This window comes from Candoia aspera, chromosome 2 (genome assembly GCF_035149785.1).
Source record: "Candoia aspera isolate rCanAsp1 chromosome 2, rCanAsp1.hap2, whole genome shotgun sequence".
Lineage (NCBI taxonomy): Eukaryota > Metazoa > Chordata > Lepidosauria > Squamata > Boidae > Candoia > Candoia aspera.
The window spans coordinates 124,061,642-124,074,285 of record NC_086154.1 but is presented as its reverse complement, the minus strand read 5'-3'; the positions used below and the strand labels follow the sequence as shown (position 1 = coordinate 124,074,285).

Here is a 12,644-nt window from a genome sequence, read left to right as displayed (position 1 = left end):
GTTAGTCCGTATGCAACATTGTTTAGAAGTACGTTATGACACATGTAAAGAAATGCCCAACTTGGTAGTTTGGATCATTGCATTAAGCTGTTATACGGAACTGCTGTGCTTGTTTTGAGATAGGCAAAGAGCAGGGAATATTATACAGTGATTGCTAGATAAATATTTCTATGTGTTTATGATGCTTAACTGACAGAGCAAACCTACAGATGACAGAGTCTAAGATAAAGCAGCTGCCTTATCCGTCACTCTGCTTAGCTTGAATGGGAAGGGAAAAGTCACACTGCTTTTTCCTTGATTTGGTTTTTATGCCTTTTATGTTTTTTAATGAACATTCTGCCATTGGCATCAGGGCTTTTGTACTAGCTTCCATTTGAACATAACAAAAATGTTACAATAAGTATTTAGTTCAAGCACAGCCAAGTATCTCAATTTGCAATTTTATTTTAAAAGAAAAAAATCCATCTGTAAGAATTATATAAATGTAATAAAAATCAATGGATAACAAATTATGAATTTTCAAAAGTCAGTTCACAGAATAAAACAGGTTCATGCACTGAGCTTGAACACCAATATGACTTGTTTGGCTGTTGGGTTTACAAACTGAATCATGTGTAAACCATGGTTTATACTGAGCAAACTGCTTTTTATTTTGTAAAACATAGGTAAAACAACTTGTTGTGTGTGATGTGTGAATGAGTAAAAGAGTTGCAGTGAGTTCCAGATGGCCTTCAGTGCTGAGCAGCTTGTCCTTTGTCAGTTTTATTGGGCTCAATAACATTGCCTTAGCTTGCGGAGGCTCCTAAAGCTCTGTTTTTCTTGGTGCAGGATTAGAAGGTCGGCCTGAGTCCAAGTATATACCTTTATTGCTGTTTGGGAAAATATGGGCATAACTTCACCAGTGGCAGCTATTTCTCAGTACAAGTAAGACCGGTGAAGCAAGGGATAATTCTCAGCTGCTATATTCCTCTAGATGTAGGGTACAACTGTAATTGTAGAGCTGGCCAATACCATACATGTAAATAGCTAGAACAGAATATAAAGACCTTTTTAAAAAGAAAAGTAGTTTTGGAGATGCTCATTTCTCTTAGATGGACTCTCTCACAATGGTGATGGGTGCCTCATTGGAAGACCTGAAAAACCAGGTAAGGGGTAGAGCATCATGGAGAAAATCTACCTGTGTGGTCGCTAAGAGTAAACACTGACTTGATGGCACATGATCATTTCTTTACTCTCAAAACATTTGTGTGTGGTAAAAGTTTTTTCCGCACCCATGCCTTTTTTGATCTGGTTACAGCTTCTAGACCAAAGCAAGCAGTCCTCTTTAGGTGTGTTCAGACACAATTTACAGTTTATAAGTAAGAATGTTAAGGCAAGTAATGTAATTTGCAGTACCATGACCATTAATCTGTATAGCGTTAAGCTTAGTCCAGCCTTCCCCAATCAGGGCAGCCTCCAGATGAGGGTGTCCAGGTGAGGGAAAGCTATTTTAAATGGCAGTCCAAAGCATAAGGCCCAGTTTTCAGCTGTTCATTGCTTAAGTCCGTCTCTTTATTTCAGTGAAAGTCAAAGAGAACGATCTCTTGCCTCTACTACTTGAAGACCTTCCTCACCTGCACATTTCCCATCCAACAATGAACAAGATGTGGCAGCAGCAGCTTACGCAAATACAGAAATTGAATTCTCCCTGTGATAGAAACCAGCTGAAACGGCAAAATGAAGTGAGTTATCTGCAGGCTACAGAGAGTCACAGCCTTTCAAAAGTGCGGTGCAACAATGTGCCAGCACTGGCTAGAAGATACAAACGTGGGCTGAAAATGCCATGTGCTAACTGGGACTACTAATGGTACTTCTGATTTTTCTTTGGCACACTCTGAAAGGCAATGAACTGGTCACTATTTTTTTCAGTTACTGTAGGAGGGTCTGAGATTTTTCATTCAACCAGAGGTTTTATTCTTATATATTCATATCATTCAATCACTTTATGACATTGAAGAAGGAAGGAAATGGGAAAGCACTAGTGGAGGACGTAGACTACAGGGCCTGATAGAAGGACAGAGAGCAGTTGAAAGGGAAAAGTAGGGGGAATGGAGTGGAATGCTTCCACTGTCAAATGTGAGTCAGGCTTGCTGTGAGTAAGCCATGATGACTGGCAATGTTGGAAGTTGTTGTCCAAGCTGGCATAGAAACTATTCAGCAGGGAGAGTAGATCCAGGCCTGATGGGGAAGTCTTCCTTGAGAGGTGTTAAATTGGCTAATATGCAGAGGCTTGATAAGTGAATAAAAATAATGGTTTAAATGAAATCTGTGTACCTCTTTCCTTTCAGGTACTGGAAACACTGAAGAAGCATGCTCTACTTGTGGATCTTCTCAAGAGAGAGCAGGCTCACAACAGGAGATTGGTATATGTGGAAACAAGCTAATGTACTGATGATAATTTAATTTTTAAAAATATTTGTAGGCAGCCTTTCTGATCTACATCCATGTGAGGCAGTGGAGGTAAAAATATAAGCCCTAGAATAGAATAGTATAATCATATAACATCAATATTTAATCAATCAAAAAATAATTCCTTCTAACAGTATATTAGAACACTATTCAATCTCTATAAATTATATAGAGCTATTAGAATAAAATAAGAATAAGATAAATTAAAACACTATTCATTTGGGTTATAAGCTGCTGCAGTCTACTGACTCTTGAGTGGCATGCAACACAATTGGGATTAAAACTGTACAATCAATTGAAAAAATTTCAACTATCTGAAAGTGATAAGGCCCACCTGTGATACAGGGTGGAACTTTTAAGACTCCAGGCTAAAAGCAGGACACCTTCCAAATGTGTATTGGCCTAGTAGGGTCAGTTCTGGACATTGTCACTTTTCCAGCCAGAGCTGCACCATAGAAGGTGAAAGAGCATCATGAGCATTGCTTAAATATTTTCAGAAAACAAGGGCATCTGCCCATTGTTGTTCAGGGAATCTTAATAACTTTTCCTCTTTTGGTTTGCTTTTCAGCAAGAGTTTAGACAGCGCATTGACAGACAGAAAAGTACACAGAATAAAATGAGGGAGAGACGCCAGCAGATTGCCCGAGCCAAAAAGTACTATCAAGATTACAGAGTTCAGCTGCGTGCCAAGATGATGAGGGCCAGGACCCGTGAGGAAAGGGTAAGTTAGGGACCTCGCTCTGCAAGTGTAGGGATCCTTGCGATGCTAGTAAAGAGCCAAACCAAATTCCCTTTTCCAGGTTGAGAGAGTTTGGGTCAATTTACACATTTTCAGCATGGTGTGATTGCAATTGTGGATTCCCGCACCCCACTCCCATTTCAACAGCAAATTAGGAATGTCTCCATTAGGTGGGTCAGATGCCATCAGCTAGTACAATGAAGTTGGGAGGTACTTAGGTGATGTATATGCCTCATACCATTTCTTAAACAAGCAAAAAGTCTAGAGAGAGATTATGTCCTGGAAAAGCAACTTTGTGGTGAGAGCACCGTGCCACATACGTCAGATGGTAGTTTTAATAAACGAACATAAGAGTTGGAGCGAACTTACCTACTTTCTAAAATCAAAATTGCATTTCCTATGCTGCTGTTGTCTCAAAATGTTATTACTGGGAGTTCAATAAAATGCAGATATGTGTAAACACAGTGAATTAATTAAGTAGTTGAAAAGTACATGATCAGTTAATTGACAGATCTGGTTAACTGATTCAGGCTGATTAAGAGTAGATTATGTATGGAGGATACCTAAGAAAGTTAATACCTTGGGTTATTGCTTTTCCCTCTTGCTAACTTTTTAAACAAATAAGTGGTCCCAATTACTACGCATCACAAAGGTAATATGAGAATTTTGATCTTGCAACATGTTTTACATTCTGAAAATCTTAATCCTCAAGATCTTCTAGTAAATGTTACAGCTGCCAATGAGGTGCCCATTTCTGCTCAGGGATAGTTTGATAACAACAGAAAAATGTCCTATGGGAATAAGGAATTATCTATAAAATGACTGGATAGTGCTTGTTGAGGCAAAACTGACCACCATCAGTTAGAACTGCCAAATGGGAAAATAAGATTCAGCTATATATGTCTCTGTGACAAAGTTGAACTTGGAATCTGTGTCTAAAGATAGTCTGTTACCCTGAAATTATTAAGTTCCTTTTTTAAGCAGAGCTGTTCTTATGCTTGTTAGTGAAATGTCATTTTGGCAGATATTTAAACACCTGTTTGAAGAAGCCTTGGAAATTCAGAAGCAAAGATTTCTTGAGCTGAGGACATATGCCAAGGAAAAACGTGCTGAACAAAGGAGGCAGTATCAAGATGAACTGCAATCCATGGAGAACTATTATAAAGATCAGGTAGGCTTGCTTCTGATAAGGATGCTGCTTGACCTTTTGCAGTACATTATTAATTTTTCTTCTATTGTCCTTTAGTTTTCAATGCTGGCAGAAGCTGTTTCAGAAGAACGTCAAGAAATCCAAACCAGAGAGCGAGCACATGCCCAGGTAAGTCTTCTCCTCGTAGAGAGGGAATGCACAACTTTTCCTCAGTGCTTTGGAGATGACTCCCAAATGTTGCAGTTGAATTGTACGCTTTTAATGTGACAAAGGGGGAAATTATTACATACATTTAATTTTAATTAAAATTATAATAAATAAATGGCCCAACCTCTTTTTGAACTATGTTCCTCAGCCTGCAAAATGCCCACTGCTATAAAGTTTTAGAACTACAAATGAATTGACAGATGGCTCAACATAATCCTAATGGTTTCTTTTCAGACATTAAATAAAGTGAAACGTGAACTGAGATCCAAGTTGGAGAAAGAGATTAAAGAGCTACAGGAGATGATCACACGTGATGATGATGATTCGTTTTTCCGAGAGCTAGAAGCTGATCGTCTGAAAACCAGACTCCTGGTGGCTTCTTTTCAGTATAGCAAGAACTATCTGTTTCTTTAAAGGCCTGGCATGCTTATAAAACATCTACATGACCTTTTTTCAAGGAGACCAGAATCAAAAATGTAAAGTTAGTAGTTTAGTTTGTTGCCCCAAACCAAATTAAGTTGATGTTATGAAAATATTGCATAGGTATTTTCAAACAAATAGTTTTTAAAGACTTTGTCAATAAAGATTAGCTTCCTTTCAATCAAAATTCAGCTATCTCCTAGGATAACCTGTGTGGCCAAATGTTATTTTTGCTGATGTATATTGCTATCCCAGACTGGGCGAGCATAAAAAACAAATCGTTGGTTATGGCTGTAGAATCTTCCCAGGTATCACTGTCAAACTGACTGGTTGGTCATAGTTTGCTGTATCTTTCTTCTCCCTTTTGAAGATGGGGATATTTGCTCTTCTCCAATCATCTGGCACTTTTCCAATTTGCCAAGATTTCTTAAAAATACGTAAAGGATTGGCTAGACCAACAGTGCTCTAAGATGCAGTTAATTTGTTGATGGATTTTTGAATTCATTCAGAGTGAAGAGGTATTCCCTAACCATGCCTCAAATGTCAATACTGTTGTTTCATCCTGCCCTTCAGAGTTTTCTATTGAAACATAGTTCCTTGTTGGAGAATTGCTTAACTGTAGAACATTTTTATGAGTGCTTTATCTCACAAGCTATTTTAGAGGAAGTGATACTATGTATCTCCAGGGACTCTATCTATATTCCTCCATGTACTAATGGATAATGGATATTTGTTATAAATTACATTGCTTACCTAATGGAATTGCTGAAAAAAAAACCCAGCTCTCCTCTGCAGAGCTATGCTGTTATGTGGCTGCATCTTTCTTTTTTTAGTTCAGAGGCAGAAAATACGAGAAAAAAAAACTTTGTAAATTGTAAATCCCTCCATTAGAGCTAGAACTCTTTATATATTGAAACTAACTAGGCCAGCTGTAAGAGCTGGATTTAGGCAAGTTCTATATTGGAAAGCGCTGTATTAAAACCAGCTTGCTTGTCCAACTGAGATGTAGTTTGGGAGTGGGAAATGGTGCTGCCGTGGTTGTTCTTTCTCCATGGAAATTCCGGTCAGTCAATATTGAGTGGAGAGGTCCAGCCCAAATCCATTGGTTTGTGGAGTGCCTCTCTGTCTTTAAGTATATACTTCCCTAAACAGAACTGGTGCCCAGTTGGGGATCTTCCCGGACTCATGGTTCCTGCTTGAAAAGGAAGTGGCAACTGTGGCCAGGAAGGCAGAGGCTTATCTGGTGCACTGATTGCACCATTTCCTGGACTGTTTTCTTCCATGAGCTCTACATAGGGCTAGATTTGAAGTCCACTTGGAAGCTACAGTTGGCCCAGAATGCAGCAGCATGAGCAGTTATGGGCTCATCTTTGTATCCTCGTTCCCACCTCTTCTACGAGAAGTGTATTTCTTACCAGTGTATTTCTGAGCTTCTGGTTGCAATTCAAGGTGCCAGTTAACACCTGCAAAGCCCTTTATAGCATAGGGACTAGCTGAGGGACTGCCTCTCTTCCATCATACCTGACGGAGCTGGCATGCTTTGTATGCTATCCATTAAGCGATGTCATCTGATGGGACCCAGGAAGTGTGCCTTCTCTGTCAAAGCACCTGTCCTTTTGTATTTCATCTCCCTGGAGGTTCACTTCTCACTTCTACAAGCCTTTAGACAATCTCTGAAAACCTAGGGTTGGTGGTGTGCCCATCTAGTGTATAGTGTTTGGTTTCGCACATATATGTTGTTTCTTCCTCATATAATTAGGTGTATTGTTAGTTTTTATTTTAAGGTATTGCATTTGTTTTTAATTTGTACACCATCCAGAATCGTTGCTGGGTTGGATAGCCTTATAAATTAAATAAATACATTTTGCTGTGCCAAAGCCAAATGTATGATCAAATTCCTTGTATTTGTAAAGGAGGCACATCAGAAACTTTTGATGCTGAAATTCTAAAGCTCATTTACTTCTGAAATTTGAAATTAGTATTTTTTTGAAAACATGCAGTCTTATGGCATAATTTACATACAAAACATTGCTATTATAAAGAACTGATCATTTTCTGTAGGGCAAAGTGATTATAATTGTTCTTTCACACTTATTGTTGTGCTGGACCACAGCAATTTGAATACTGTACTACAAATTATTCTTCAGATACCTTAAAATGAAAAACATAGTAGTCTTTGAAGAATTTGTAATGCCTTAAATGCTACTTGCTGGGGAAAAAATATCTTTTTACAGGCCTTGAGTAATGTGTTGCTGTAATATTCCTGAGTTACACAATGCAAGACTTGCAACAAGAAAAATCTTGAAAGGGAAATCAGTGTTGCCAGATTTTTGAACACATATTATTTCTAAGAATATTGTGAAAAATCTCCCCATTCTCCTTTCTCCAACTATCTCAGTTTCTGCAAATAGCAGGATTTGACTCTTAGTAGGGAAGAAAAAAATAGAGGTGAGGGCAACAACAGAGGAACACAGCTGAAAAGTTTAGAGACTGCATCTTCCCTAAAACAAATTACAAATATAAAGATCTGGCATACAAACTCAAAGTTAACATCAGCCAATGAATAGTAGAAAGATGCCTCCAAGGTTAGCCTTACTCCTATCCAGGATGTCTGTGATTTCTTAAAACTAATAAGAACATTCTTATAATAAAATAACTTATTAAAAATTAAACACAAACCAATTTTTAAAACCTTTGATGCTGTGACAGTGCAAACAGCATTCAATTTTATTGCTCAATTTCTGCATGGGTACATACTGAAAACATTTTATACAGATGTATTGTTAAAGCTCATGTAACAGCTTGGTGAAAATTCAGTAATATCAATGCTAAACACATTCTGCAATAAATACAATAGAAATGGGACTAAAAAATGTGTCAGTTTGTGGAAGAAGGAAATATACCAAGTATACATTTGTTTTAGACAAAACTTTTAGGATTTGGCAGAGTCAGAAATCTTCTAATAAACAGTATGTCTTAAGTACAAATTGAACCTGTTAATTATATATTGCAGTTCAAAGTCTGTAGCAATGATGTCGTGCTACATTACAATATGTGATATAGAAACACAACTTCCTTCCATTAATGCAGCGTTTAACTGCACCACAGTTTTAACAGATATAGTGTTGCAGAATAAAAACAAAAAATCCTGTGTGCTCTGGACTCTAGTACAAACACAAATGTTTGGTAAAAATAAAATCAGTTTAGAGAAACTGAACCTATGTGCAAAAAATAGAATACATACTGTACAAAGCACCATTACAAAACTTTACACCTAGAAATTAAACTTGAAATGCGTCTGAGTACTTATCACTGAATCCTAGCAAATTGTCATTATTCATATTAACACATTCAATTCATGAAAAAGCATGGAAATGTGAGGTGGCATCTCTCTCAACCATTCAATCTATGTTAAGAATTGATGAAGAAATCCTATAGGAAAAGGGGTACACTGGAAATAAATATTCACATTTAAACCTAGAGTAAAAATCCAAAGGTCTGGCATAAAATTAGCACTGGGAAAAGAGGCATGGCTATTCATCTGCAACGGATGGGTTGAGAAAAGCTTCTGGTAAGTTGTGTGCTTAAAGCTTTTAATGGTTATGCAGATAAAAAGGCACTCAGAAGACCTGAGAATTCTATTTGCATTCATCCGCTCAGTGTTGGTCAAAGCAAGATGCAGGTATAGTTTCATTTTGCCTAATACGTAGAGAATTAGACTAGCGCTGTTAATAGGAGGTTCTCTGAACACACAGCATTTAAAGTAGAGTAACAGCGAAGTTACTGTTTTGGAATGAGACCAGGTTGGATTTGCCTTCCCCAAATTTAACTCCTCATTGTCTTCACCGTCAACAAATTCTTTTGGTGCTCAATTTCCATTCTAAGATTGCTAGGTTTCATCCTATTCAAAATGGATGCATCCTTAAACAAGATAGGACAACACTATTACCTCCAATCTAATGTTAAGTCTGCAGAAAAGGAAGAACAGACTGATTTTCCTTATAGAGCAAGAAACAAGGTGGGTTTTAGATACAATCTGGTTATCCAAGAAGCTCTCAAGGAGCGTGTGTACATAAAAAATAAAGGACCTGAATGATAAACTATAAAAGGCAGGAATCCACCTTCAGAGGTGTCCAACGCTCAGTGCTCAATGGTGTATGAAAACCAATGCTCCATCAGTTCTTCATTCAACATCTAGAAAACAAATCAAATCAATGCTATTCCTGAAACTTGAAAGATCAGCTGAAAAAGAGATTATCCCAGAGATGATCTGAAAGAAGAGACAGCTTCAGACAGGCACAAAAGATGATACCCTAACTGGGAATATGGGCTTGTTCCTTATCAGCCTCAAATTTATTTTATCAGTTATCATGGATAATACGGTGCTCGACAGATATTTTGGAGCCAATTTCCACAATCTACCACTGACTGTGCTGACTGGGATCGCTAGAAGGTGAAATCCAATACATGTGAAGGGCAACAAATCCTCTACCCTGGAACTAAGTTGTCACACATGCCTCAGTAGCAGGCTTTGAATAACTGTAATGCTGTAGGGCCCATGAACAGCAACCTAATCTACCAGAAACTTTAATTGTTCTGTTCAACTATGAATCATAAATAGACCATCTATCATCACCAACTAGTTTACTACAACTGTCTAATTTGTGCAATTGCTTCTTATGCCAATATTTCTGCCTTCTACATTGAACAAGGGTACTATGAAATTCCTTTAAGAATAAATAGTCAAATGAAAACTACATTTTATCCTTATTTCTCTGTATCTCAAAATGCAATATGTGCCTGATGGAACGGGCAATTGCCATACAACCTGCTGGACTCCAGGATCAGCATTTGGACCAAGTCAGAACAGAAACACTACACCGTGAACATGCTTTGCCTCATTTGCATTTTCTTCACGTTCTTTTTAAACAGTTACTTAAAGAAGAAACACCAAAGACCAGCAAAGCTACACAGTTTCCAAAGTACTATACTTGGCACTCTTGATTATCTTTCATTACAATAAAAAAAAGTGGTGGCTTACAATGAGCTACTAGAGCAGGCACTGCCTTGCTTACTGTCCCTTGCTTCTCGGTGTGGAAAGGTGAGCAGCTGAATGGTAAGTTCTCAACACTGCTGAATGAGGGCTAGTTCACACAAGCAAGCTCTACTTTCATCTGCCACACAGGTAAGCAGAACATATAATTATGGAAAATACTAGCATTAACCAATGCTGATACTGGTTTTGATATTCGGCAATTTTTACACCAGGTGTTGCTCTTTTCGTATCAGCCACACAGAATTACAAGGAAAGCTTAAATATGCGAGCTATCTTTGACAAATGCACATTTTAACCATTAAGAACCGTATTCAAATGTACACGGCCACCATTAACAGAATATGCCTTTTGTTTTTTAAGCATTCTGCATATGCTTGCATTAAAACAAAGACAAATTCCTATGTATCTGAGCCAGCTAACGGAGCACATTATACCACATCTGCACTTCACTTCTGAATGTACTGTGTGTTTTTTTCCCCTTATTTGTCACTACCACAAGCTCATAGACTACAAGCAGTTAAAAGTAAAGGCAATTTTATCTGGGTAAGATTATAGAGCAACAACTAATATACAGTGCAGGTTGGTTGTATCTGAACATAAAAGCTTTGGTTGGTTTGATATGCACAGAGTGTTTTGAACAATCAATTGATGATCTATGAAGGCTAATGATATCCATATATATTTAGGAGTCTAAAAAATGCAGCAGTTCCATTTAAAATGGAAAGCAATTTTTTTAAAAAACCGCCTCAAGTATTGACTTTTTACAAAAATGCTCATTTAAAAAATGCTGAACACCTACATTTTCAAAAAGGGCTTTCCACATTTACCACAAAGTACTGTACCAAATGCAGTGCAATTTAACTCAGACTAAGATTCTGCTAGAGAAATCTGACAGGAGAAAGACTCAAACCCTGTCATTCATGCTTGAGAAATATAAAAATCCTGACACAAAGGACCACTGAATTTGAACTAACAACACAGAATAAAATCATTCACTATAAGAAAATACAGTTTATACTGCGAAGTGGCCTTACTTTAAAAGGTTTATGATTTGTTTAGCCAATTTTATGCAAAATTAGAATAATCAAAATATTTTATTTAAAAAAATAGCAGGTACAGGTGCTGTTCAGAATCACATATTTATATAAGCAAGCTGGAACGTGGCTTGTACCAACAGCTGTCCCTTGGACCTGTGATAGTAGAAATCAGGTAAGCAAATAGATCAGATCACCTTTTACAAAAATAGTAGTCGTCTTTTAAGGAGAATACTGCTTAACTGTTGAAATTAAGGAAAAGTCAGCATTCTGTATGTTCAAGATACTGGTTTTTAATAGCAGCTGAATTATTCCTTGGCAGGAGCCACAGAACATTTTCTTGAATGAAGAATTCCAAAAATTGTCCTTTCCCTCGTATCGTCCTATAGTAGAAAAAGGGGGAAGAAAGTTTCCTGTATTTCAAGCATTTATGATATCATGGCTGAGGAAAGGAAAGGCTTTTCTGCTTGGAGTATAAATACAGTTCCATGGAGGTCCACAAACGATCATTCCACAGCAAACCCACATGTTTCTTCAATGGCGGTTAGCAGCTTTTCATAGAGCTTCTCATAGTTTTCGTAAGGAGGAATGTCTACACGGTTGAAGCTGAAAGCAAATAACGAAGAATGAGTACTTCAACTTATGATTTTCATGGATCAAATCAGCAATGCAACTAATACCAATTAACGATACACACACAAACACCTACATATACTGTACATATATTTAAACGGTATATACGGTGTGTTATTGTTATAAGAATACAATCCCCCAAGGACTGTTCTCCCACAGAACAGGAACTGGGCCCAACTAGCAAAAGACAGATGTTTGAACACTTCTGCATTTTCCATTAATTCTGCTTGCTGGAAGCTGGTTGTGAAGCTCACAAATGGTGATCATGTGATTGTCGGATGCTATGATGGTATTAAATGTGTGCCAGCTGCAAAGTGCCCAAATGGTGATCACACGACTGCAGGACACTGCGACAGCCGTAAATGCAAGGATTGATAGCAAAGCTGTTTTTTTCCCCCAACCCTTGTAACTTTGAATGGTTGCTAAACAAGGCAGTCAGTAAGCACGGACTACCTGAACCAGGTTCTCTAAAAGCTAGTTTTGTAAATGTATTATGTGAATCTATCATGTGACTGTCTCCAGTGCAAAAAAAAAATAAAATAAAATCCACTGTGTGATCTCCAGGGCAAACAAATCAAAATTAATGCCCATCTAAGAGAGGGGAGTTTGTTCCTGTGCTGCCTTTTGAAATGTGGCCTGAAGGGTAAGGGTTGTGAAAGGAGGACAACGGTGTCTTGATAAATAACTTTTCAGGATTGCTTTATTATTTGGAAGAACAGCTGGGGCAAGTTGAAAGAAAGAAAATTAAGGAATTTAAATACAATAATATTCAAGGATGGAGATGAAGGATGAATGTGCTGACTCTACGGCCACCAAAAACAACGTGAAGACCAGAGGCATGGGTGCTGAACCTAACTATGTGGTATGCATAGTGGGCAGGGTTCCCACCAGACAGTTGAGAAGGTTCCAAACAGGGTTGTGTAGAGATGCATAATCTTTATGTACGTATAAATCACA

General features: G+C 37.8%; 2 protein-coding genes across 2 annotated transcripts in view; one reads left to right on the top strand and one right to left on the bottom strand.

Moving 5' to 3' along the window:
* Positions 1 to 7,542, top strand: part of CEP95 (centrosomal protein 95) — a 37,438-nt gene extending 29,896 nt beyond the window's left edge. Inside the window, exons 17-22 of the mRNA XM_063292940.1 lie at positions 1,561 to 1,721; positions 2,328 to 2,402; positions 3,017 to 3,169; positions 4,212 to 4,358; positions 4,434 to 4,505; positions 4,779 to 7,542. Coding sequence (XP_063149010.1) covers positions 1,561 to 1,721; positions 2,328 to 2,402; positions 3,017 to 3,169; positions 4,212 to 4,358; positions 4,434 to 4,505; positions 4,779 to 4,958 — 788 coding nt within the window. The 3' untranslated portion in view covers positions 4,959 to 7,542. The remainder of the gene's footprint in view (positions 1 to 1,560; positions 1,722 to 2,327; positions 2,403 to 3,016; positions 3,170 to 4,211; positions 4,359 to 4,433; positions 4,506 to 4,778) is intronic.
* A 2,995-nt stretch (positions 7,543 to 10,537) lies between these two features.
* Positions 10,538 to 12,644, bottom strand: part of SMURF2 (SMAD specific E3 ubiquitin protein ligase 2) — a 70,523-nt gene continuing 68,416 nt past the window's right edge. Inside the window, exon 19 of the mRNA XM_063293496.1 lies at positions 10,538 to 11,660. Within this exon, the coding sequence (XP_063149566.1) occupies positions 11,561 to 11,660 (100 nt within the window). The 3' untranslated portion in view covers positions 10,538 to 11,560. The remainder of the gene's footprint in view (positions 11,661 to 12,644) is intronic.